The sequence below is a fragment of the Oenanthe melanoleuca genome, chromosome 1 (assembly GCF_029582105.1).
Source record: "Oenanthe melanoleuca isolate GR-GAL-2019-014 chromosome 1, OMel1.0, whole genome shotgun sequence".
Classification (NCBI taxonomy): domain Eukaryota; kingdom Metazoa; phylum Chordata; class Aves; order Passeriformes; family Muscicapidae; genus Oenanthe; species Oenanthe melanoleuca.
The window spans coordinates 81,465,631-81,492,203 of NC_079333.1; the positions used below are offsets into that span (position 1 = coordinate 81,465,631).

The window sequence follows — 26,573 nt, forward strand, 5'->3', positions numbered from 1 at the left end:
AAAAAAAGAACACTTAGAAGAAGAAGAAAAAAAAAAAAAAAAAAAAAAAAAGCAAACCAAAGGCACCCACTCGCCAAGCCAGTGGCCTCAGCAGGCGGGGTAAGCGGAGGAGCGCCCTGCCCGCACTTAAAATGGCACCTGCTCTCCGTCCTCGCGCGGTAGGGGCGTGGCCCCGCCGGGGGGCGTGGCGGGCCGTGACACGCGCGTCAGGAGCCGCAGCGCGCGCTCGCGGGGGTGTCCGCCCCGCCCCTCCCCGAGCTCCTCCGCGCGCGCGCCGCGGCCCGGCCGGAGACAGACGCGGACACTCGGCGGACCCGCGGCGGCGGCGGCAGCAGCGCGATGACGGCGGCGCCCGGCTGCCCCCGCTGCTCCCCCCGCTGCCCCCGCTGCTCCCCCGGCAGCTGCCCCTTCCCCCGCGCCGGCGGCTGGGCAGCCGTCTGGCGGGGCGCGGCGCTGCGCTTCGCGCTGGCGCTGCTCCTCCACACGGCCCGGGCCGAGAAGGAAGGTGAGACCCAGATTTGCCTTCCCTTTCTCGTCCTCCTTGCCCCCGCTCCTCCTCTTCTTCCTCCGGTGGCGGTGGGGCCGTTGGCGGCCGCGGCCCGCGCCCGCTCCCCGGCGGCGGGGTGGGGGGGCGGCTGTGGGGCGCCCCGGGGTCGCCGTGCCTCGTCCCGCATCCCGCCGGCTCTGCTGTGCCGCCGGCTCCGCATCCCGCCGGCTCCCGCTGCCCCGGGCGTGCGGCGAGGCGAGGCGCGGCGCGGCGCTGCCTCCCCGCCCCGCCGCCGCGGCCGCCGGAGTGCGGGTGTGTGGCTGTGGCCGTGTGTGTCGGTGTGTGTGTCGCTGACGTTTCGCGGGGCTTTCTCTTCCCTGGCAGCGGCGGGGACGGGGATGGAGATGGAGCTGCCCTTTAAACAGGCGAAAGGGAAATAAATAAATAAATAAAATACGAGGTTTTCTCGCGTTGAGCTGGTTACCCTGCGGCAGGCTTTCAGCAGGAGGCGAAGCCAAGCCAAACAGGCTGGCGAAGCTGCATGAGAAAGGGCAGAAATGCACGCTTTTGCATGGATGGGATTTTGATCCCTCACCAAGTGCAGTGGGACACCCCTTTTCCTCCCCGAACTTTTGACAGGTGTCCGGAGCCTTTGTGAGATCTATGGCGTTTTCTCCAAACTTTATAAAGTCCTTGCCTGACTTTCCCTAACTTGCAGTGTCTGTGATTTTGGCATGAAGTCTTTTCATTGTGGTTTAGCAAGGAAAAAAAGCCCCGAGCGAAACACCTAAGCATAATCTGTAGCATTGCTGAGAACAGCTTTCAAGCATTTCCAAGATGCAGACTCGTAGGCTACTTGAAAGCATGGCTGCGTGGCAGCATGAAAATGCAGCAGGTAAATATAATGTATTACTAAAGTAGGTGAAATAGATTTACTTTGGCTGGACAGGAGAATTTTTTTTCAGGCAAGTTGCTGCACCGGAGGAGGGAGGAGATTGAGGTCTGACAGGAAGAAACAGAGTAAGAATAAAAAAGAGTAAGAATAGAAAGGGTATGGAATAGGAGCTTAGCAAGGAGGGGCTAGTCTTGTGCCTAAACCAGACTTGAGGGAAGAAATACATCCTAATAACTCAGGTATTTTAAAAAAGTAGATGCTTCTTTCTAAAGAAGGGCTCAATTTCAGTAATTTTCTAATAGCTTCTTTTACAAGTATGAGGATGTTGGTATTAAGGTGATTAAAAATCCAAATCAGTTGATGCAAAGCCACTTGGCTTTGTCTACAAGAAATGTTAACATTTAGAAAACAGTGTGAGTATGAACCCATATCCTTAGAGAGATAAGAATGTATAAGTTTATCAGTGTGGCCTGTGGTGTCCTGAGGTACTAAAAGAGTTCAAATGCTTGAGAAATTTCTATTTTTAACTCTGATTGTGACTGCATTCCTTCACAGGTAGTAAGGTATATGTGTTTATAAGCTTTGTCAGTGATGTCATATACTGGTATGATGGTATTGATTCATACCCTAAAAGTTGTGACAGCCGGGGCCATGGTCTGGTTTGGTTCATTTGTGAAGAAGATACTGGGGTTTTTTTCTCTATGGACTTTTCTTGGCATTCCTAAATAAACAAAGGCAGTTTTAGATTCAGAGAGTTTGCACAGATACAATTGAAGCCCTTCAAGAAAATTGAGTAGTTTGTATTGATAACATTTACTTCTGTATTTATAGTCTTTTATTTAAAAGTTATCCCAGCAATGCATCTGTCATTTTCAAAAGGTGAATTTGTTTCTCAAATAGAATATGTATTTCTTTTAGCCTTCCAATTTGCTTTTCTTGCCATGTGTTCTGCTGCTTAGGGTAGTCTATGAGTAGTACATCTAAGGTCACTAATAAGTGTTTCTTCAGAGTTTGTTTAGGTTTTTTCTCAGTTATTCATCTTTTATGGACTCCTGAACAGAATTCACTGGCAATCTGCTTTTGTGGATCACATGTTGGAAAGTGTTGTCTTGCAGTCTTCATTTCCCGAGCGCAATGGCTGTTTAAACCCTGGATTTAACAAATGGAAATATAAACCAAACAATAGTTTTAAAGCAAGACAAAGATTAAAGGGACTTGTGAGGTCTAGTCCCGCTGATCTTAAGCTGCAGTATAAGGGCCAGTCTGTGAGAGGTAGTGAGTGAGCACTGGAGAGGAAGGACCACTTTGGATACTGGGCCTTTAGACCAAGGTGGGAGCTCAAAATGTAGTGGAGAAGAGAGGAGGGGAGGGTGTTCAGGCTCTGTCCTTAACTGCCTTAGCTTTTAGCACGTTGTGTCAAGTTAAATGTAGTAAGACACAGTTTAAAAATAATAGTCAGGAAGCAGGGAAGTAGCTAGGAATATCCTTTCCATCTCCCAATTGTGGGCATACATTTTTCTCTACAGCTGCAGGAAGGAAGCTGTGGAGAGGGATTAGGGCTGAGGTTGTGCATTGTTGCTCCTGAGCACGGCCAAGTTGAAGGTGGCTGTAGTAAGACACAGTGCAATACTCCAGAGAATTTGCTACAGAAAAATCTTTGTAGAAGCAAGTGCCAGGTGAATAGTGTGAGAAGAATAGATCAGAATATGACAAAAGAAAGTGAAAAACTAATGTGGAGGGCACTCTTTTCCTCTTATCTTGCATGTACATGAGGAGAAGCTGGGGGAATCGTGGCGAGATTACGCTGGCTTCATGTGGAGAAGGACCAGCAAGCAGTTCTTTATGGATGGAGCTGTCACAAGTAGAAAGAAGATTGATGCTGGAGTAGTCTAAATAGACATGACTGTTTCTAGTACCAGGTCTTATTTAAGGAGTTTGAGGGGGGAAAACGTAACATAAACATCTTTGGCTAAAAACAAGAAGCAAAACTGAAATTGTTTGTGTATTCTAGCTGTAAATCAAAGTCTTGAGGAACTGTGACATTGCTATACACTCTCTCTCTGTGCTAGAGAAATAGAACTTGTGGAAATTATCTGGTATCTGAACAGATAGCAGGGTAGAGAAAACTGTGTATGAACCAGCCAGAGAACGTTAAACGTCAATTTCAGACTAAACACTGATATGTGACTTTTCTTTTTTTGTCCCTAGCTGGGTCCTCATGGGTGCCCATGTATTGCTGAGGAATGAGTAAGGCTGAGAAGGTTGTAAAATTTTATGTTTGTTTTTTTTCACTTAGGAAATCTGTGAACCATTGCAAAAGAATGACATGGCAGGAAAAAAATTCAGTCTCAAAGAGCCTCTTGCTGTTTAAGAGGGGCAAAAATTAACTTTAGAGTTTCTATGGCAAATATGTATGATTTTCAGGGTTTTTGTAAGGCTTATCCTTTCCTAGTGAAATTATCACATTCTGTATTGCCACAAAGATTGAGCACAACTGTCCATTTATATTGGTGTGATTTTTGTTTGTGTGTTGTTTGTTTTGTTTTGTGTTTTTTTGGGGGGAAGGACACACAACATACACAGAATAGCCTTCTGGGTTTTAGTTTGCTGGAAGCCATAGTAATGCCATAACCCCTTGGTAAGTTAAGTGTTTTGAAGATAAATGTCTGATATGAGGATGCTTTTTTGCCTGAACTGTTTTGTGTTGGTTCCCTTATTTATATACATTTACATATTTTTAGAAAATCTTCACTTTACACAACTTTTTTTTTTTTTAAATTCCCTTTTATTCGGCCAGCTGACTGAAAGCATGTTCAGACTACTTTGATAGTTCTCTTTCCTACCCATCTGCTCACAAGATAGGTGCAGGAAGAGCAAGGTTGATATTTAGGCTGTGTTCTATCGCTGACTATAATTTTTGAAGTTACATCTTGGTGCTGGATCTGGGGAAAAAAATCTGTTTAAACATCTACATTATGATGTCAGATAGACCAGTGAAAATAGGACTTTTTTTCCCTAATGCTTGATATATTCTCTTCTAGCTTCCTAGAAGCTAAGTTAGTTACTGAGTGTAAGTAGGATATTGTCATCAGATCAGTGCACTGATATGTTGGCATTCTGGTTCTATTTTTGTCATTCTTTCTAATTTCAAACAAATAACTTTTCCTTTTTGTTTTCTACTGATATTTAAAATAGCAAACCAGGATACTTCACAGGAGTATCAAAAACTAGATTAATATTGGAAGATGATTGAGAGAAAGCTTGTATGTTTCATATTATAAAAAGTCTCTTCATGTATACTGCCTGTTTGTCATCTCCTGCTGTCAGAACTAATCTAAGCATGCCAGCATTTACTTTTATGCTGGTGTTTTGACCCTGACTTAAATCAAAGTGATTCAGAAAGAATGACCTCAGTCAAACTGAAAACACTCCAGTTCAAGTAGCACATCAGAATCATGAAGAGTGTGAGGAAAACACAGTGGATAAAAATTGACCGTGCTATCTCCCTGTGGTTTTGAAACTTAAGTGTAGGACAGCTGATTAGCTTTGCACTGTGTCTTTGCACTTGTGAATGAAAAATATTGGTCACATGCTTGGATTGAGTAGTCTCTTACTTGCTTGTGAAATCTTTGGACTAAAGTAACGGAAAAAAATTAATGCAATGGACAGGAAGTTGAGACCCCATATTCTCCATGACCTTCAATGTAATCTCCAAATGCATGCTATTCCCTCTCTGCACCTCTTTCTCCCTCACTGATGTTCAGTTATATTGCACATGTGAAGCAGACTGGGTCCCTCACCTGTAGAGATCCCTTGAAGGATGGTGTGTTCAGTTCAGAGACTTGGATTGTCATCTCTTGAAGGAACTTGCTATGGATTTCTGTAGTGGCTAATATGATGAAATTCCACCAGAGCGTGCGGAAGTTGGTAGACTTTGCATTATTTAAAGCTTTCAGCTGTGATTTTTTTTTGTGAATGATTGTAGTATGGATTGCTCTGAGTCATTTGGATGTATTTGTGCATGCTAAAATTTTCAGCTCTTTGCTTGGACATTTGCTGTGAGTCACTTTATTTCAAAGCCTACTCAGTTTTACACCGCTTAAAGTGATACGTGTTATGATTCCACAAGTCTGTAAGTTCAAAGAATCTTTTCAAACAGTAAACTTGGTAAATGACCTGGGAGTCTGTCAGTGAATGGTAGATGCTGTGGTTCATGCATAACGAGCAGTAAAAGTTATGTGACTGAAGCACAGGCTAGAACCAGTTTGGTTTGTTCCTGTGTTTGTGGGTTCGGCAAGAATAGAAGTCTATAATGATCTCTTTTATTTCTCTTGCTTGTACGTTCTGTCCAGTGTAGTGCCTCTGACTTTGTCAGTCTACAGCATGGACTTACTTAGGTATAACAGGAGCTCAAGAAAGTACCCTTTTTTTTTTTATCTCTAAAAGACAGCAGTTGAATTAAATGTCTACTCTTCATAGTAGTTAGTGGGGATACTTGGAACTGGACTAAATAATACCTTGGGCAGCCTCCTCTAACTAGTTGTTCTCTGATGAGGTGACTGGGGTGGAGCCTCCAGGGTCGTTTCTAGCCTGCATTATCCTGGAGTTCCAAAAGTTGAGCACAATTGGTCCTTAGATTTCATTCACACTGAGGAAGTTAGCAAACTTGAGTTTGAACTGAAGTTATTTAAAAAATAATTCCTGATTTTTAAAAAAGATTGTGTTAGTATTTCAGCATTTTTAATTATTTATACCAGGACAGGATGCAGAATTTCTTCTTGCATAGGGAGAAATCAAAGGAACCAGTGACCATTAGAGCTAAATACTTTCAGTTTGTCTTTCTAGTCATAAATACATGTCAAGAATAAACTTGTATCAGATACGGATTTGTTAGAGGCAGCTGTTCAAATTTTTATGGGATGCAAGATTGCTGTGTATTTCTGTTTTCTCAACTGTCCTTATGGAATAATTAGTGATTTACTGACTGCAGCAAAGATGTGATAAAAAAGATGTGTTAAATGCAGCATTTGCATTTAACATTTTTGAAATACCATTTTAACATTTTCTCATAGGCATCCTTGCATAACTTTTGCTTTGGAATATTAAAGGGACAAAACCAGGATCATGTCTCTCTCCTTTTGAAAACCTTGGATGTAATGGGGAAAAAGCAAAGAGCTGAAAGATTGGAATTACATGGCAATCTTTGAAAAGGAGGAAAAAACAGGTGTTTCACTACTTTGAGATTTTCCTGCTACAGTTACCAGATTAATCTTCTCACCAGGACTATCCTAGCTGCATTTTTAATACCTGTCCTCCTTCTGCCTGCCATAGCTAGCAGCAGAGAACAATCTGAGAACGGGAGTTTTGCTGTCCTTATCAAACTGGTTTTAGAGATGCCTAAGTGAAATTTAGTGGAAGGAATTGTACAGGAAATGAAACTATGCATGTAACAGCTCCTTCTGTCTGTGTACTCTGTGAAGCTACAAAATGTTATGTAATAGAACTGTTCAGCTGACTCTAATGCAACATACTTAGTTTTTTTAAGTTATTTTATAATTGGATCTATTGCCTATTCTTCATAAAGCAGTTTGTCTTTGCAATGTCTTAACTGTTATTTGAGGTTTCTTTCAGTTGATCACCTAGATCTATGTTGGGTTGTATGGATTTAGTTTAATTGGATGTACATGGACTTTTTAAAGTTACTTAAACTAGAAAAATCCCAGACAACCCTTGGTTATAGGGTTAGGTTTTTAAAAATTGTTTAAGTGAGGAAGAACAGATAATGTGATGTCAAACAGATTAAATCACTATTTGAGCGAGTGATGATAGGAGACAAAGTTGTAGACAAGTATGATGCCAATTTAAGTAGTTTGCAACATTTCCTAATAAGTGTCATAGTATATTAATTTAATTTATAGACTGGTTAGCTGAAGCTTGTAAATAAATATGAAATCATCTAGAAACACAGAAGAAGTCTAAATGAATCAGTGATTTACACCAAAATACTGCACAAATATTTACAGGTGGAATTTGTAGATAATGATAAAAACTATCTGGGCAACTAGATAAACTGCAAGATGTATGGTTTTGGTTTATTCCCAGCAGTGGTTCATGCTTTATCTTGGAGGCTGGCCCACAAGGAGCTCTTCCTGCCTCTATTCTGGGACCTGTCCTGCTTTATATCTTTGTCACTGATCTGGAGTTGGAATGTACCAATGCTCAAGGGCAACTCTCCATTTTGGAGAGATCTTAGCAGGACAGAGTAATGAGCTGTCAGGACCTTCATGAAATCCAAAAAGGACAAATAGAAAGCCCTTCATATGGAACAGAATAACCACCTGCAGGGAATACAACCTGGAAGTGCTATACATGAGTCAGCAATGTACCCTGGCAACATACAGGAGTGTAGCCACTGGGCTGAACAAAGTGATTATTCCTGTTTACTCAGCACTTAATAGACCACACCTAAACCACTGTGTCTAGTTTTGTTCTCTGCCATCCCACTGGAAATCTGCAAGGATGGTCAATATGTGTGTGACCTATGAATGGAGGCTGAGGGATCCTGTGGCAGCATGCCAATATCAAAGTAGTTTATGGAGGAAAATGAAGCCTGACTCTTCACGGAGATGTATGGCTGGAGCCTGAGACAGCAGCCATGAAGTGAAACAGGGAAAGTTTGTTTTGTGCTGGGAGATACTGCTCTGTGATGATCTGAGTAGGAGAGGCCTTTGGATACTCCAAAATTGAAAATTCTATTTATTAAAGATAACCATATAAAGAGAGAATAGTATAGATAATCTTGGATCTCTTTTGATGCTGGGAACCTTGAACTGTGCAGCACCAAACAGACCTTTGCAGAATCCATGTGCAACACGCTGCGCAGACCTCATCCACAGAAAGGTTACCCCATGTTGCTCTGTTGCTGGATTTCCTTGCAAGTAGACAGCTCTATTCACAATTTTTGCTGTCAGGTAGAAAGAATGCTCCCATGGGAACTTCCATCTGCACTTTCAGATAAAGCAAGGCCGCCCAGGTGGCATAATTGCTGGTGGGGCTGGCCGCAGCTTGTCTGTTTCAGAGGGCTGGCTGGGCTCCCCCTGCAGCCAGGAGTACGTGCAGCACAGGCCTGACAGCCAGCCCAGACATGCAGCCCAGCACAGGCTGGGTCTGTCCGCTTGGCTCCTGCATGGATCTCTGACTCCTCCGTCTGTCACAGGCTTCCGGTCAGGCTGTGATCTCCTGCCTTGACATCGTGAGCCTGCATTTCACCGTGAGGATGGTCGGGCATTGAAACACGTCCTCTAGACAGGTTGTGGAATCTCTTGACTTTGGAGGTTTTCAAGGCCCAGCTAAACGACAGCCTAAAGCAACATCATCCAAATTCAGCATTCACTGTAATTCTGCAGAAGGTGGAGCTGGATGACAGCCTTAAGGTCCATTCCCCCTCATTTTCTTTGTCTCAATATTTTGTGTCTTCCCTGTGATCTTAAAACTTAGTTGGAGCTTGCAATAGTTTTGTTGCAGCTGATGGGAATACCTGAAGGACAAAAGTCTGACTTTTCATGTAATTTTGTGTGAAGTCAATGCTATGGTAATAGTAATATAGATATAATTCTGGTAGAAGCAAAGTAGTAATTGTACCAGGAAGCTTCAGGGGTTGCTGCATCACTTAAAAATGTGATCAGAGATAAAAACAAGACCTTATAAACTGTTCCTTATTTCTGTAATTGTGGAGCACATATGCTTTATTTGCCTCCATGTTTTTGTTCTTTCTCTTGAAATATTTGTTTTAAAAGGAGTATTTGTGTCCCATTTTTCATGTGAAGCATAATACAGTAATTAGTTTTCATCTTTGCCAGCTGCTGGCAATATAACAATGGTTTACATGTTAATATACAAGATGTATTAAAGTTATGCTTAACAATCTGTGCAGCTAATATGTCTAAGGAAATACTGAGAGATTTGGATAGTTAATGTTGCCAAGTTTTTGACTATTCCTTTCTTGCAGTACTTGGTCCTTACTAGTAACCATTTCCTTCTTTTGTGTTTGCTTTGGTATTCTGAACCTGTGTGTAACTTCAGTCTGTGGAGGCAGTTTAGAGGTACCAGAAATTACCATTATTTAGTGTACACTAGGAAGCGCTGAGGCTGCTCTTGCCCTCTAAGTTGTCTGTCCTAAGTATAAAAAGGTAAGGAAGGTGAGTGTGTGTGTAACTTTTATATTATGATACAGCTACTTTTATATTATCATATACCTTTGCAGTTGCCTTTTGTTTAGCTTAACTAGGTCATGATGTGCCCAAATAGCTTTGCCTGACCTGTATCTTCCAAAATATTCAGAAGATTATTAAATTCCTTGTTTTGGGAGAAACATGATTATATTTGGTGCTGAAGAAGAGGTGGTTGTCATTGACAGTCTGAATCATCACAGATGAAATCACAATCAGTATTACTGAATATCATTAACTGATGGAGAAAAGACTGAAATGAACTTCCAGTTCATCAGGGAAAGTTTGTCAGAGTTTCAGTGCTTGATGAGTGCCATGAAATCTTCCTTTGATTAAATGAAATTTCTCTAGGCAAGAAGACTAGACTAAGGATCTCAGAGATTGAATAAAGTACTTATTTATTTAGCCTTATTTAATTAATTGTGCTTTAAAAATACCTGTTTCATGAAAATACCTCAAAACCCTCTAGTGTTGAATTTAGCAAAGTCTAGCCTATTTAGGTTGAGACTGAGTACTAGGCCTACCAAAATAGAAATGAGAGGTATTTTTCAGTGAAGGTTTTAGGGGTCAACTTAATGATGAGTGGTTGTTGCAATCTTCAGAGTAAAATTAGATGTCTCTCCATAACATATTCTGTCACTAAGCCTAAGGATTTGGAATTGTTGGGTGAAATCATCATCTGTGTTGCGCCGGGTGTGAACTTAGATCATCACAGCTGTTTGTAAAAGAGTCTGACCAGAAGAGATTGTATATTTAGTTCTGCGGGGTAGCTGCTTCCAAGGTATTGTAGGTAGCTAAATTGAATTTCATTTCCCTAAGCCTACTTGCACCTTCAACTTCTTAGTGTTTTTGGACCGTTCTCCCCAAACTGAAATTTGCCTGTTTTGTTTCATTGTTTTTGCTCTGTATTTTATCTCCTTTCAAAACTTTCAGCTTCTCCACCCTTTCTCCTCTGGTTTTACCAAACCTTGCAGCCAGCTTTTTCCTGCTGGTCTGCGTTCCCTCATGGCAAGTCAACAAACTGCTGTGCTCAGCAATCAGTAAGTAGTGTTACTGCCACATCATTAACACTGTGGCTTTAACATCAGGCGTTTTCTATGCTTTCGATTGTTGTATTTATAAACTTTAAATGGTAGCTGAACAAGCATCATTTTGCCTCTCTTTTTTACTTGTCCTTAGGCTTGCTAGCTGTTTTTAGTGGACACTTGAGTGAGTGTTGCCAGGTGAGCATAGGAGGGCGGAGGATACTGGGCTCCCCCCTTCCAATGATATCTTCCCCTTCCCCTCTTCTCTCCATTAACTTGGTGTTAACCAAGTCGCAACTGTTACACAACAAAATCTAAACAATTGTGTTGTTCATGTACTCTTGTTGTTCTAAAAATTCACGCAGTTCCACCCTAATAACTGATCAAGAAATTAAGGGAGGGTGGCAAAATCAGGTGGGGAGGAGAGCAGAACTCTCACTACTGTTTCTGTGCCATGAGTGATAGAAAGCGTCCTCTATAGTAGGTAGCAAGGTAGGAGTAAGGATGGAAAACTGAGCAGTGTCCACAGAGCATGAGCTGGAGCCTTTACTTGATTGCATTCACATTGCCAGCAAGACATTTAGATGTCAGGAGGTATCTGCCTGGCTCTGTCAGCTTCCTGTTCTGTGGAGGGTTTTTTGGAAACTCTGAAAATTTCATCTTCCTTCCTCTTTTCTATGGTGTGGAGAACAATGCTTGATCTCTTTTGGTGTTTATTAAAGTTGTTAATCATCCTGGATATACCTTTTGGGTTGGTCTTTCCCCTGTGTTGACACAACCCATTTTGGATAAGTGGGGGTCTATTCAGTGGTTCATTTCCAAAGGGTATAAGTTTGGAAGACTGATGTTAATGGTAATAGCTGAAATTTTTATCATTTAATGCATTGTTCTCCTGAGGTTCCAGAAGCCGTGAACTGACTGCTGTTTCTGGCAAGCTATGTATTGAATATGTTTCTATATGCTGAGAAGATTAGAATTCCATTAATTGCATGTTACTTTTTCACACATCAGTTTTCAGTGCTACATGGGTCGTAAAACTGCCACAATGAAAAGCTTCTGATCTAAAACTTGAGAAATTGAGATAAATCCTTAAGAGTAGTTTGGAAGGACTGTTGTTTGTGCCCTCTCATTGCAAGACAACTTACCTTGTTTTTGAGGGTAGTTCCAAATAATTTTATGTCTGTATGCATTCAATAACAATATATGTATAGAAATATAATTTAGTTCAACATACTGAAATTTTTAAATTGTCATCATTAGAAAGAATAGCCACATTTTGTATGGCCCAAAGCAGAAAAAATGGATGCTATTTGCAGATCTTTGTTTTCTCTTTAGCTTCCTTTTAAATTTTTCCTCTCTTTAAATGATTTCTGAGAAGTTTCCGTGAGTGTCAGGAGTATTGTTCTCTTTGGCTTAAAAATAGCATGCTCAAAAGTTTTTCTCCCGCTGAGAGAATTATTTCTCACTTTTATTTAATTTTTGAGAAAAATTATTTTAAAGTAAGTTTTCTCATTCCTACCCCTGTATGAATGGAATTGAGTATTATTTCCTGAGAAGTATTTTGGAGCCAGGAAATAAATATCTTTGGAGGAACAAATGAAATTTTTGAAAAGTTTAAAAGTAAAGCACCAACTTAAAGCATCTGGCAGCTTTCAAAGTAGTATTTTGATGTTTTTTTTCCAAGTGAAGTTTTATGGCCTTTATTGCTACCACCTGAAATCCACCATTTTGGCCAATAGCAGAAATTTTTTTAAACTCAATACAAAAGAACTATATGAAAATAAAAATTGCTTTAGTTGAAGTGGATGGAAATGCGTATTTCTGCAGGGCTGAAATACAGGCTGAATACAGAATAGGCATCTGAGAATAAAGGTATATTAATAATATGTTATTGTTTTATGTGTGTGTGACAATAAGAAATCATCTAATGTAATTTTGTTCAGAAAATAAATAAAAGCAGATTTTTAGGTGTAGTAAGATGTAGTACATCTTACTTCCAGTGAGCTTTTCTGTTTCTATGTATGTTTGTATAGTTTTTTTGCTAGGATCTATGTATCACAGAGCACATCTAATCAGTGTTAACTGTAGAAGAGACCCTTAAGCAGTTGAACTGTCTTCTGAAGCGTGGAACAAATTTTGTGAACCAGATGTGTGAGCAGCAGCTTCAGGGTAGAGACCCACTTTCTTCCTTTCTCAGTCTAAGCAGTAGCTTTATTGTCTCTCTGGAGCCTGTGTTCTCACTGTCACACTGTCACTATCTGTTTCAAGGCTAGCTTTAAAAACTGAATTGGTGACTGAATTCCTAAAATTTCAAGTCTTAATTTTCAGTCTTAAATAAGGGGGAAGGAGATGAGTGAATGAGTTCAATGTGACAGCTCTTCTTACTAGGGCCTTGCTGGGTAAAGAAGTTTTTCTTTAATCTGAAGGCAGAAATTACACAAAATTAAGTTAGTGAAATATTATATGCAGACTTAGTTGGGTGCCAGTGATACGCTCAATTTGTGCTGTTGTGTGCAGTAAAGTAGAAATAATTTGACTTTTCCCCCATAACTGTGAAATAGTCAGTAGCGTGCTCAGGTATTGCAGTGTAAGTGAGCTACTGTCTCTATTTAGCTTGTATTAACTTGGGCATAGGTTGGTGCATATGAACTTACTCCAGTATGTATTGTGTAAAGTCAGAATTTTTTTTTAAGCAGTAGTACAATATAAGGGTTTTCATGAAGATTTTGTCTTTCTGTTATTTGGCTTAATGTATTGCTTTTTCATTTCACATGATGATTATCTAGGAATGGTTATATTTCAAATCTAATATATAAACAGAAAATACAAATTTGGCCCGTTGGCTTTTTGAGGGATGGTCATTAGAGATTTTAATAATGAAGAAAGAATATGTTCCTGTATAAAAACACTTAGAAGTGTGACATTTCTATATGTGGTCTTTACTGCGTTTTGTGTATTTTCTTTATTGTGATGGCTCTTCCTGAGGTCTGTTGGAAAAATTTTTAATTTCCTCTTTTTATGGAGTACTGGAAAATAAACAAGCAAATTGCCTAGGTAAGTGCAGGAGGATTTAGCTGGAAAGCAAGCCTGCTGGCTGGTGATTCTCACTTGCTTGACGTTCTCTGTCTCATAAGAGAATGACCTTTTACATTTCCAGTGAACAGTCACCTATCGGGATGTAGGCAGAAATCCAGGCTGAAAGCTACACTGACTCGTCTGTCTTGCAGAACAGGCCTTTTTTAAACAGATATGTTGTGTTGAACACTGAACTGGGATGTGTTTCTTGAGGCTTACCAGACTTCTGTAATCCTGAAGCTAATTAAAATGATCACTCATATTACAGTGTAATATAGTTTTCCTTTATGGTATTTTATTTTTCACAATGTAGTTTTCCATCCATAATACCTTTATTTTTTCATTCTGTATCCACCTGCCTGTATTCCCCATGCTGCTCACTTTTCCACTGTTCAGGATGATTGAAATTGTGAGTGTGCGTACACAGTTAATTCATAGCCAAAACTTTAAAAATAACTTGTTCAGGTTTAGTTCTGTGCTTTATGGGTAGTGATACAAATGTAGCAATTACAATTACATAGACAGAAGTGAGCAGCATTTAGCACATTTTAATTGGCTCATGTGGTTATAGTTCCCTTAAAGTGAGCCTAGTCGTTAAGACAAAGGGTTAAAAAAAACCTTAATGTAAATTAGGAATTATTTAAATAATTGACCTTTCCCTATTTTGGTAAGATAGGACATAATTTTTAGAATTGGGAGAAAAATCATAGACGAGAGGATACAGGTTTGTATAAATCCAGTTTATAAGAAGGAAAACTTGTTTAGACAAGACTTAGGAAAGAAAACAGTTCTTTCAAGCATGTAAGAGAATCTATAAAGATCATTAACATAAAAAGAAATCAATGCATTGCTATTGAGTAGCTGTTCAAGAGCTAAGTTATATTTCAGAATAGTGTTCTTACAAGTATATATGCCAGAATATACTTTCCTATTAAAATGAAAAAATTAACAGTGGCTAAAGGGAAGATAAGTGTTCAAAGCCACCTTAAAAATCAGATCTCAGTCAGAGTAGGCCTCATAACCTGTGGGCCATGGAGATTTTTTTGTTGTTGTGCACCAAGCGACTTGCCATATTCACTGCTCTCGCATTACATGCAAATTTATTCTGTTTTTTGTAATTCAGTCACAGCTAAAGACTGGTGTTGGCTAAAGTTACTTTGATATTAAGTTCCTGTTTGCTTTGGAGATGTGTAGGATTTTAAAATTTTCTTGTTTTTTGATAGTTTATAGGTCTATATTTTTCTTGTTTTACCCCCAAATATGAAAGGCTTGGACAAGAGACAATCAAAATAGGGATGTGTTTGCACAAGATTAGTCTAATAGATGTATAAACTTGTGAAAAGATGCTGCTTAAGTTTTGAGGAATATAAGTGAATTCAGCTACTGTTGCTTTAATTTTTGTCATGTTAGGTGTTTACCATCAAGTGCTGTCATGTTGTTGGAAAGCGCAGGGGAAAGCATTCAGGAATCTACTAGTAATAATGGCTAAATAGTGCTTTCACTGTTCCAGAAAGCTGTGGTTTGGGGACTGGGGGCTATGGTCATGGTGGTGGGTTTTCTTTTGCCAGTTTTTAGAGTTTGGAAAGCTTGGAAAGTGCTGTCAGTAGAATAAACTGTTCTAGAGCAAGTGGAAAGACTAGCTAGGTCTTTTTCTGACATATTTTTATGGGCTTTTTGTAGTAAAGATGACTTTATCAAAGAAGTTGCATTTTAAAAATTGTGGATTGAAAACTAACAGAAAATGAAACTTCAGAGTATTGTTAGTGTTAGCTTCTGTATATTCTGTTAGTAGTGACTTACTCTCTGAAAAGAGGAAACCAAGAACACACAAGCTAGAAGCTAAAAAAATTTGACCCTGAAATTGTATAATATCTTAGTAGGGACAGTGACTGAAATTGTTACAGATTTTCATGAATCTGTTTGCTTTTGCAGAAGCTTGAAAGGATAGAGGTTTTCTGTTGAAAGGAATTTGTGTATACCTCTCAGAAGAAAGTATTCTGTTCAGCATAGGTGAAGAGGAAAGGAGACTGATTCTTCTGGCCTTGAAATCTGCGGATATGAATATGTATCCTTTTCCTTCTTTGGTCTGTCAACATTTAAAGTTTGACTAATAGTTATTATAATTAGCCTGCAGGGCTTCAATTGCCTGTAGGGTCAGGAAGAAATTATTTTCCTAATGTGTAATTTGGCTTCTTGGCTGCTGATTTGTGCTGTGGCAGATCACGCTGTGACAGCTGACATGCTTCCTACCCCAAATATTATGTTGTGCCCCACTTGTAGCAGTCCCCAGTCATGTGTCAGGGATGACTGAAGTGGCAAGGCAAGAGTTGGTAATTTGCTTCATTTTACTATTCCAGAGTATTAAAGTATTGGCTACAGTGTTTAGACTGGTAATGGAGACCATGATGGTAGCAGCTTAAGCATTGGGAAGAAGTTTTTCCAGGGGAAATTGTCAGGGACTTAACAGAAAACAGTCATCTTCCTCTCTAGCATGGGGAATGGTTCACCTAATAAAGCTTGCCCAAGTGATCTCATACTTAATTACTTACAGTGACTCTGCACATGGTAGTAACTTATCGTCTATTTGTGACATACGTATTTTGTGTAAAAGGACAGTAAAAAACTGGTTTTGGGCTTGCATTGCAAAGTTTGAACTTGCTTAAGTCAGGTGGCACAAGTGCAAAAGATGAACAACTGCTTCTAATTCTGGAACAGGTAAAAAAGTACCCACAAGGGCACTGTCAGCATTTCACTTTGAAGAAGGCTTTGTCCTCTCTGTGGTCCATCTTGGGCAGTTCAAGGGCTGCTCCGAGAAGGATTTAAGTGATTCTTTGTGACTCGTCATTGGAGGTTTTTTAAAATGTAATTAGTTTTGCCTCATTTGAATGAGGTGACTTGTTGCTTCATCCTGAGTTGAGAGTCTGAGAAACCAGTTGCAAAAACAAGCTTTCATCTCATGAAGGTATACGTATTTACTTGCCATTTCCTTTGATGAAATAACCAATAAAGAGAAACACAGGCTTGAAAGTTAGTCTAAACCAAAATGAAAGGTATAACCACAGCAACTTCATCACTGTCTTAGTTGAGATGTGCCTGCTGTGAAATGGACAGCAGCCAGGCTTTACAGTGCATCTGACTTCACCTGGCACTGTCATCTGCTCTCAGAAAACATTCCTTAAATGATATAATGATGAATAGCACTTCTATTTAACAGCGTTATCTGCTCAAAATGTTCTGTAACATCTGTTGCTTTGTTCATAAGTTGTTGCAAAGATGAATTAACTGAAGGGTGGCTGAGAAAGTGTTTGGGGTCTACAGAAGGTCTCTCTGAATTCAAGATACCTGGGTAGAAAGCTTGGGCTAATTTCTGGGGATTTCAGTGTGTATTGGCCTCGTGGAAGAATTGTTGCTACTTTTTGCTCTTTGTACTGGTGGGTTAATGTGTTTAAATCAGTAGAAAAAGCCTCAAAAATATTAAGAATTTGACATTAGATGAAGCAGCCTTTTGTGCTTTGCTGGTTGTTAATAACTATTTATAGTAAAAGTTGTTCTCTAATGACTTTTTTTGTTTCTGCCTGATGTCACAATCTAGTGCTGCGTATTCTTTATTTCCAAACCAGAGATCTAGAAGGCAATGAAATGCCAAAAAGTCCAACTTCAGAGGTGCAATTCCTTTTGATTGATAGGAAGGTGTGCTTGTATCTGTGATTTTTTTTTTTTTTTTTTTTTTTTGTAATTGCTGAACTTCCAATAAATCAAACACATGAGAAAGCATAATTTCACTCTTTATTTCTCCCCGAGTTAAAAATTGAGAATTTTCCCTTTATGCTAGTTAAAATGTACTTTGGGGTTCTTGCACAGAGTATAAGCATGACACTTCTGTGAAATCATGATTAACTGTCATACTCTGCATTTTAACCTAACGAGTCAAAGCTTCATTTTCTTACAGCTTGCACTGCCATACACTTAGAGGTTTTTTTTTTCAGTGATTTTAAAACCAAACTTAAACCATGAAAAGAAATGTATTGCCAGTTAAATTGAGAAGAACTCACTTGTTCTTTGTTCTGGCATCAAACTTTAAACTGACAGATCTATTCCAGTAATTTAAATTTTAGAAGCCCAGAATTTCATTAACTGTGGGACTTGATTTTGTAACTGCTTTTTACATGCTGTTTTGGTTTGTTTGGTTTTTGTTGGTTTTTTTTTAATCTCTTGCCCTATGTTCTGTATAGCTCTTCAATATAAATGATTGACCAAACTCTTGATTCTTGCATCAAGGATGGATTTTGTTTGTTTTTGAGTAACATTAAGGTAATAACAATAAACACACACCAAAAAATACTAACTTACTGCTGACACAACTGACTAGGACTTCCCATGCCATTGTAAATATTGCAGTGTCAGTGTAAATATTGCAGGACATACATGTTGTTTATAATATGAGCTCCCTCTTTCTCCTCTGGTGATTTTCACACTCTACTTGAGCTGGGCTGCTTTCTCAGCCTGTGGCATGTTAGAATTGTGTGGTATGGTAGCTTGAAAAGCAGTTGTATAAAACTTTGTTTAGGGATCTATTACATTTGTTTCAGGGTTTTTGCATGCTAAAAGACTTTTGGAGATGATAGCAGCAATCTTTGTCTTACATTAACTTTCTCTTTGGGTCGTATGAAAGCCAGGTTGTGGAGCTTTTGAGGAGAAGGTATTGAAATGTGTGGGCATGTCAGGCATGCAGAATGGGATTTGCAAACAGTGATATGTTAATTAGCATAGTGAATTTTGGGTACTGAGTGTCACCAAAGCAGCCAGTGAGGAAATATTTGGGACAAATATATGTCAAAGCAAATGTTTCTCTGTGTGGTAGGTGCCTTTACTCCTGTTTACCAAGAGCTGTTTGTTTTCTGAAAGTACTGACACTTTTTTGTTAAAGCATCATAGAGTGGTATTGTTGGTGAGATTATAATTTTTTTTGTTAGAACACTTAGCTTCAAAGTGGGAAATAAAGGTCTAAGTCTCCTTTTTCAGACTGTGATTCAAAATCCATCTTCCAGAAGCACACACTGTGCTTTTCTGTACTGGAAAACCTTTAATTTCTTCCTGTTGAAATTGTTCCTCTTTGTGGAAAGAGAGGAATGGTATCACTCACTCAACTACCTCTAGCACGAATGGTAAATGGTAAAGACAGTCATGGACAAAGGACATAGGGCAGAGGAGAAGTCATTTATAGGACTCTTTTTTTTATTTTAATACTGTTTTCTCATTTGAGATCGCTACTGCGTTTTATTCTAAAGACCCTTGTGTGTGTGTGTGTGTATGAATAGATTTTTGGGGAGTAAAATGTAGAACTCTTTGAACCTTTCTTTCCTCTTTAAATCATACTCATTCTTGTACAGATTATTATATTTTACAGGAAGGGCAATGCCCTTATTTCTTTGTCTTTAGAAGAAAGTTGCATTCCCTACGTTTTAAGAGGACTTGACAAACAATTGCCTGACCAAACATGTAGAGGAAATGAGTGGAGTGTTTGAGGATCCTATATTTGACTGAGGCACGAATTTTTTCGTGGAGTTGAGTCTTATGTTGCAAACACTTCTAAACTGTTTCAAATTTTAATATGTTCCTGTCAAGATGGAGAGAATAGTTGCCTTGCCGAGGATTAGGCTGCAGTGTGAAGGAGTCTTTCCAGATGTACAGTTAAGATTATTGGTGTGTAAATGAAACAGAAATTCTGTTTGTGTCTGAACTCTTTGTGAGTTTGCATGTATTAAACTCACTTGTTCAGGTACCCAGCCTGTCATATTCATTGAAGTATGGTTTTAGCTTTGTACAATCACCCTTTTTCGGGACCCTAGAAGAGTTGTTCCCTTTGAAGTTAAACATTTTTAAGCTAAGAGACTAATTTGCCAAGTGTGGTACTTCTTGAGCAAAGTTAGTGTCACAGACTTGTGTTTGTTATTTTGGTAGATTATGCATTAGTGTTTTGGTTTGTTATAGCTCTGTCTACAAAATGAGATACAGCAGATTTTAGATGTTTAAATTTTCCTTTTGATTTACTAACCAAAGTGGTTTTTTGTTAAATTACTTAGTTTTTTGTTTTTCTTTACAGCTTTCATCCAGTCAGATGGCATAATAGAAATGCTGCGTTTTGATGAAGGAGACCTATTGCAGGTATGTAGTCTTGAGTAAATAGTCTGAACTAGCAATGTTTCATCTTTTTGATAGCTGTTTTTTGAACTCACAGGTTAGTGGAGTTCTGAAAATAAGCAAGCATTAAGCACAGAACCTTTGGATTTTCTAAAATTGCTTTCAACAGTAGGGTTTGGTGTGACCAGAGGTTCTGGTTCCTTGATGGTTTGTGTTGGGAAAACTCGTGGGTTTTTACCACAGGTTTTCTCTGTCCTGTCTCTGTTCAGTTCTTTCTTTCTCCGAGGAATTGGGGGATACTTTGTGTTTAGGGCTAGTCTTGATCTAGAGTTGGGATGCAGTTGGCTAATTCATCTGTAGGAACTGCAAGTGTTGCAAGATTCCCAAAGTTAAAGGCAGTTCTTGGGACCAAGTTACCACTGGGTTTAAAGAAATCTAGTTACTGTGGTGAAGTAATTACTGTTGCAAATAGTTGTTTTTCATGATGTTACCATTCCTGTCGGTTTGCTTTTTGTCTGAGTCAAAACAGGAAAAAAGGTAATTTTAGAGAATATACGCTGAAATTTTGAGATGATGGTAGTATTTAGGATGATGTACAACAAGCAACATGCCTTGATACTGGAGCTACATAGCTCTGAAGTTCTATTGACTAGGATTTCATATGCATGCATTTTGTGGATTGTATGTATGTTGAGAATATTTTTCTTAAAATTCCTTGATGGTGATAGTCTACTACTTGAAAGGGAGCAGAGGAGTTACCTGTACAGTGCTTGATTTATAATTCTTACCTCCTATGTAGTTCAGAAAAGTCAATATATGTGTCAACATATTACATGTTTCAGATTTATGATGTTGTCTTTTTTGTTTTTTCTCCACCTACCAAGTTGCTTAGGTTGGTTTTTTTCCTTTCTTCAATCCTTGGTCCTTAATGTAACTCAAAAATATCTTACTGTAGATGTTAAGACTGTAATGTGCGAGAGTAAGATGCTTCAAAAATACGTAAACTGGTGACATTGCAGTTGGAAACATTGCAGCTAAAAACAAGTAAGAAAGCTCCAATACAGACCCCTCAAAAAAAGCCTCTCAAACTCAAATACCCTACCAAACATGTAAACAAAAAAGCCTCAGGTTCCTCATTAGTCACCTGTTCAGCTGTCATGTGCTAAACATATTCTTATAATAGGTATCTGTGTATAGGCTTATGTTTGGATGTGTAGAGTAGAGTAGTGGAACTTTTCCATATAGTGCTTAAAGTCTCAATTATTAAAACTTTCGACTGTGAATGTTTCTTTAACTTGCGTGAAGATACCACATATCACCATAAATATAAGGAAAAAAACCCACAAGGCTTAGTTTGTTTTCTTTTACATACTCTATTAGAACATATTTTGTTTCACACAAGTAGTTTAATAAAAGCAAGAGAGATGTCATTTGCCCAGTGTTTAAGGTAAAGATGATGTAGTTGCATTCACTCATCTATATTTTAAGTGTTCCTTTCTCACCAGGATTATTTTTTTAAACTAGTTCAAATTAATATAAAAAATCTGTAATTTTCTTACTTATTTTAACACTCTTATTAACCTCTAGTTCTTAGACTAGAAAGTAATGGTACTGTTGTGAGCTACTCAATAAGTCATATAAAGATGGGAAAGTAAAAGGATTGATAATTATACTAACTGTTGCAAGATATAGCAATATTATTATGGTGGGACAAAGTCAAGCAATTCTGCATGCTGCACCATAAAATTTGCAGTGCTTTAGATAGTTTTGGGCTACCACTTCCCTTAAAGTATTGCTGAATAATTTAAAACAAAACAGGAGAGACAAAATTTCTGATAAGTGGTTTGTACGTTTTATGTTATCGTTGTGGCTCTTAAGCCAAACATACCTATATAAGTGAAACCACTTCCTTTTAGTCAGAATGATAGTGTATACTGTTTTCTCTAGCTTACAAATTATTTGGGTTTTTTCATGTAGATATTAATATGAAGACCTCTTGTAACTACTTACTGCAATTTAAAAAAAGCAGTTACACTGTAGAATCAGATTTATGTCTTGTGAACAGCATTTACTAAAGTTTTCAACCTACTGTGTTGTCACTGACTGTTTCTTTTTCAGGCTTTCCATAAGCTTTCACAAATGGCTGTTTTCATTACAAATACCAAGGTGTAGTAGTAAACCAGTATTATCTAATGTTATGTCACCTTCAGGTGGTTTGGGGTCTTTTAATATAAAAATTAACCAATTCAGTACATAAAGTGATTAATAAACATTGGAGATAGTGTTCTTTGATACCTCAGTCTTGGTTTATCTCCGGTTCCCCCAAGAATCTGATATCTATAGAGCGGAAGCAAGCTTTTTCTTGTTTGAAAGAGTTGCTTTACAAGTAAGGTAAATCAAATGCCAAGCCTTGAATAATTTTACTTTTGGGGATTCCTGCTACCTCCTTCCAGTTAGTGTCAACCCTCTTGATACTGTTTTTTTGTACTAATTTTGAGTACATACTGTCGGTAAAATACTCCTTATGTCTTTCAATCACATTTTAGGAATTTTTGTTGTAAAAAATAAGTGGAATGTGTTGTAAAGTTTGGTTTGAACAGTCTGACTGAAAACAGCTATCTTTTGAAAGAGAATAAATCTAAATATTTAAGCAGAAAAACATTTCATTGATAAAAATAAGCTGACAATGGAAATTTCATTAACTCATGCTACTGGATAACTAGCAAAAATAGAGACTCTAGAGACTCTACTCTTTGGATGTGGACTTACACCAATTTGTGGTTTAGAAAGTGCTATACCACGTAGTTCAACCTTCTGTCTTGCTAGAGCAAAAGTGAGAATTCTACTCTTTAGCTTATGTGTTCAGATTAAAGATTTATATCTAAATGCATATCAATACTAGTTCTGCCTGTGGATTAAATTAAAATAAAGAGGGAATTTCTTAAGTCTGCCTATTCACATGAATTGGTCCCTTTAAGAACTCAACTTTTTGAACTCTTCAAATAATTCAGTTAGATCCTGAGCATAGGGTAAGACTAGTATTAATGTAAATGCGGTGTAGGGTTTGGTTTTTTTCTTCAATGGCAGGTGTTTTGCAGATGTCTGTACAGTTGTTAGGCACTTCAGAGTCATAGACTTGGTTGATTGTAATGGACCTTGGCAGATCATGTTTTTCAGGTGGTGCTGTGTGTAGATAGACTATGCCTGGCAGGTGCTTGACTCTTCTTTTCTTAAAACCTCTAGAGAAGTGTGTAGGTTTCATGCCTAAGCTGGTTTTGCTGCTGCTTTTTTCTCAAACATATGTGGAGTTGGGTTTTTTGTTAGGTTGTTTTGCTCTTCATTATGATAATTTTGTGCTAAAAATTATTATATTTGTGCTTGCTTATTCATGCAAGTTTTTTACCACTCTCTCTCTAAATTTACTGGATTTTTATTTATCGCTACTTAAAGTGCAGCATTTATTTGAGACATTGTGCTCAGAAAGAGGACAGAGTAGTTCCTTCCTGTCTAGTAATGCTTGTTTTAGTATTGCCAAAATGAGTTGTAAGTTTTTGACTTTAAGCATTTTGTTTGCTCATATAGTTTGTATTTCACTGTGCTTTCCAGGAACATTGTTTTCTTTAGTGTGCTATCAGTTATTCCCTTCCCAGTTTTACATTTAAGCTCTCCTTCAGCTGAACTTTATCAGTGAACTATGTCAGTGTCAGGCTGTCTCCTCCATGTGTTGTCTTGATTATTTGAACCCTGGTCCAGACCTGACAGATGCTTCATGTCTCTGACAATGATGTCATCTGCAGCTATTAGGAGGACTGAAATAAACTACAACTGTTACTTTTAATAATTTGCCCTTTCATGTTAAACCAACATACTGGCTCACTTTTTGAGGACTTTACTTTGAAAATTGAATGGTAAAAGAAAATTGATTTTTTCAGCACAAAGTGGGGGGTTTTTTGTTTGTTTGTTTTAGTTAATAAAGGACTATTTCCCAACTTCTTCTATTTGTTGTTAGAGCTTTTGCCTTGGGTATCTCATATTCTTCTGCACAGTGTAGTTGGGACCACTATTTTCTGGAGTGAGTGGGTTTTTTTGGGGTTTTTTTTGGATTTTTTTTTTTTTTAATTCAGACTGCTTGGAAAGTACTTTTGCCTATGAAGTAGTATTTTTCAAGTAGAGTATTGCTAAAATGAAAAAGGAAAATGATAAGACTTTTCAGTCAAATTATCTTGACATGAATGTGCTGCAATAATTGTAAGTGTATGAAAGCATATTTTACAGGTAAACTCCTAGAAATTATTTTACTGGTTATTGCTGGTTTGCAGAATAGGTGAAATAGTGGGGATAAAGAAAACCTGTGTGCTTAAATATACTTAATACATATTTGCTGTCTTTGTTCATACACTACTGTGAACTGCTTGTTACAAAGACTGGTAGTGAGAATTACAATGGTCCTATATGACAAAGAGACAGGACCTTAATATGACTTGCAGTGGCTTTGTAACACAGAAAACGTGGAACCAGATTACCTTTGTGGGACTCAGCTGTGTTGATCTCTTACTCGTGAAAGTTTAGTATTTTCTGCGTGTAGTTCACTCTCAGTGGCACAGCAAAGAATTCCCTTAACAGAAGTGGCAAGCATGCAGTTCTGGATTAGCAACAGTGTTTCCAGGGAGTAAAGTTTAAGCATATTTTTTAATTAACTCACATTTTCCTAATTTTTAAAAGGGATTTGGTGTGATCTCCATTGATATCTCTGTAGCCAAAGTACTAAGAATACAGGCTTGTAGGTGGGCAGTAAAGTGGCTGGACCATTGACTTCGATGGGTGTATTCTACAGGACAGAGTTCAGCTGGGAGCTGGTTATCTGTGATGGAGCTTGGAAGTGAGGAGAGCACTGCTTAATGTTGTCTTTAGCAGCCTGGTTGGTGGGGTGGAGAGCACTCTCAGTGAGTCTGAAGATGGTACCAAATCGGCCAAAGTAGCTGTTACACTGGAAGGCAAGGCTGCTTTTCAGAGGGCAGGAAGCTCATGGCTTTCAGCTCAGACAAATGCAATGCCTGCATCTGAGAGAGAGCAGCCCTGTGTGACAGGATGGGCTAGGCCACAACAGCAGCACTGCAGAAAAGACATGTTCACTGAACTGTGAACAAATGTGGTCCCAGAAGGTAAAGGGTGTGATTTTGCCCCCACCTGTGGGGCTGCAGCTGAGTATTGTGTCCAGTCTAGGCTACCCAGTGTGAGGAAGGCACTGACATACTGGAGCAGGCACAGCAGAGTAGTACAGGATGATTGGGGACTGGAAGGCTTCTCATGTTAGGATCCATTTTTTCAGCTATTAGGAGAAAAGATCTAAACTGATAGCTGTGGGCAGTGTGGAATTAAAGGGAACCAGATTTTTCATTGTGTGCAGTGGAAGGATGAGAAACTTTGGGCACAGATTCCCAAGCCCATGCAAGAAAAAATACTAAAACTTGAGGATGTTCAAACACTTGACAAGGTTATTAAAAGAAGTTGTAGAATTTCTATCTTTTGAGATGCCCAAAACATGATTGCCCAAAGCTGTGAGCAGCCTGCACTAATGAGATCTCCACTGAGCAACAACTGCCTTGATGGTCTCTGGAGCTTTCTTTCCCATATGGGATTTTATAAAGGAGTAAGAACTGCCTTAGTTCATTGCCATTGCTTGTGAGAAGCTGAAGTTCTTCTGCTTCTTGTACTGGAAGAGTTGCCATCCCCAGGCTTTAGATTAAAAGTAATTGGTGCCCAGGAGCGGGTGGTGCAAAGCCAGAGCATGTGTTGCATCAGCTACAGTCAACTGATGATGTATTTGTTTCCTTATGTGAGTTTGGGTCATGAAAGACCAGGGCAAGAATGACTTCAGTCCACTTTCACCTACTTTTCAGATTCATTTTTTCATTACCTTAAGTGAGATATTCCTCATTAATTATGTTTATTTTAATTACACTAGTTATTAGGATAGAACTCATGAGAGCAACAATGAAGATTTAAGCTGCCATTTATGTATCACTATTGTAGTTATCTCTCAACATTTATTTGCAAGCAGCACTTAACTCTTCTACAAGGAGGAGCCAGCCATACTATGAAATAGGGAGATGTAGAATGTTCTGAGTCTTTCAAACTGCAACAGTCTTTTAAATTGGTGTGAATACTCTCTTGTGTAGGAATGTGGAAAACTTTGGTTTATGAGAATTTTGTTAACATTAAAGAAATATATTTGGTATTAGAAACCCCAGGTCTTGATTAAGAGGGTCTGCCTCCTTGCCTTGCCCCATCTGTCCTTTTTGAAGACTTATGAGCTCTAGTTTAGTTGCTTAAACATGGGTAACCAGTGCTATTTGAGATGTCCTGGACTGTCCTGGGTATCTACATGGACCTGGCAGATATGGCACAGGGTGTAGGAGAAACTGTGTCCTTCTGGGTGTCAGTCTGAGACCAGGCAGGCTGCCCTAGGACATTTATCTCAAGTGGCAGCAGATGCCTATGTTTAGATGACTGAATCTAGTGCTAGGTAATACGACCTCTTACCAAGAAGTGAAGAATAGCTATTATAACAAATTGTTGAGATTAACTTGGTGGTTGTGACTATTTGTTTGGTGGGATTTTTTGTTTTTATGTTCTGGCTGGAGTTAACAACCATGGATTTTTCTTTAGAGACAGCCTTCAGGCTGTAAGGTATGGATTTTAATTCTCTGTGTAAGCAAGAT

At 38.7% G+C, this 26,573-nt stretch overlaps 1 protein-coding gene across 1 annotated transcript in view; it reads left to right on the forward strand.

Annotated features, from left to right (window-relative positions):
• The first annotated feature begins 248 nt into the window (after window positions 1-248).
• Window positions 249-26,573, forward strand: part of TMEM131 (transmembrane protein 131) — a 93,168-nt gene continuing 66,843 nt past the window's right edge. Inside the window, exons 1-2 of the mRNA XM_056489923.1 lie at window positions 249-505; window positions 19,814-19,875. Of these exons, the coding sequence (XP_056345898.1) occupies window positions 340-505; window positions 19,814-19,875 (228 nt within the window). The 5' untranslated portion in view covers window positions 249-339. The remainder of the gene's footprint in view (window positions 506-19,813; window positions 19,876-26,573) is intronic.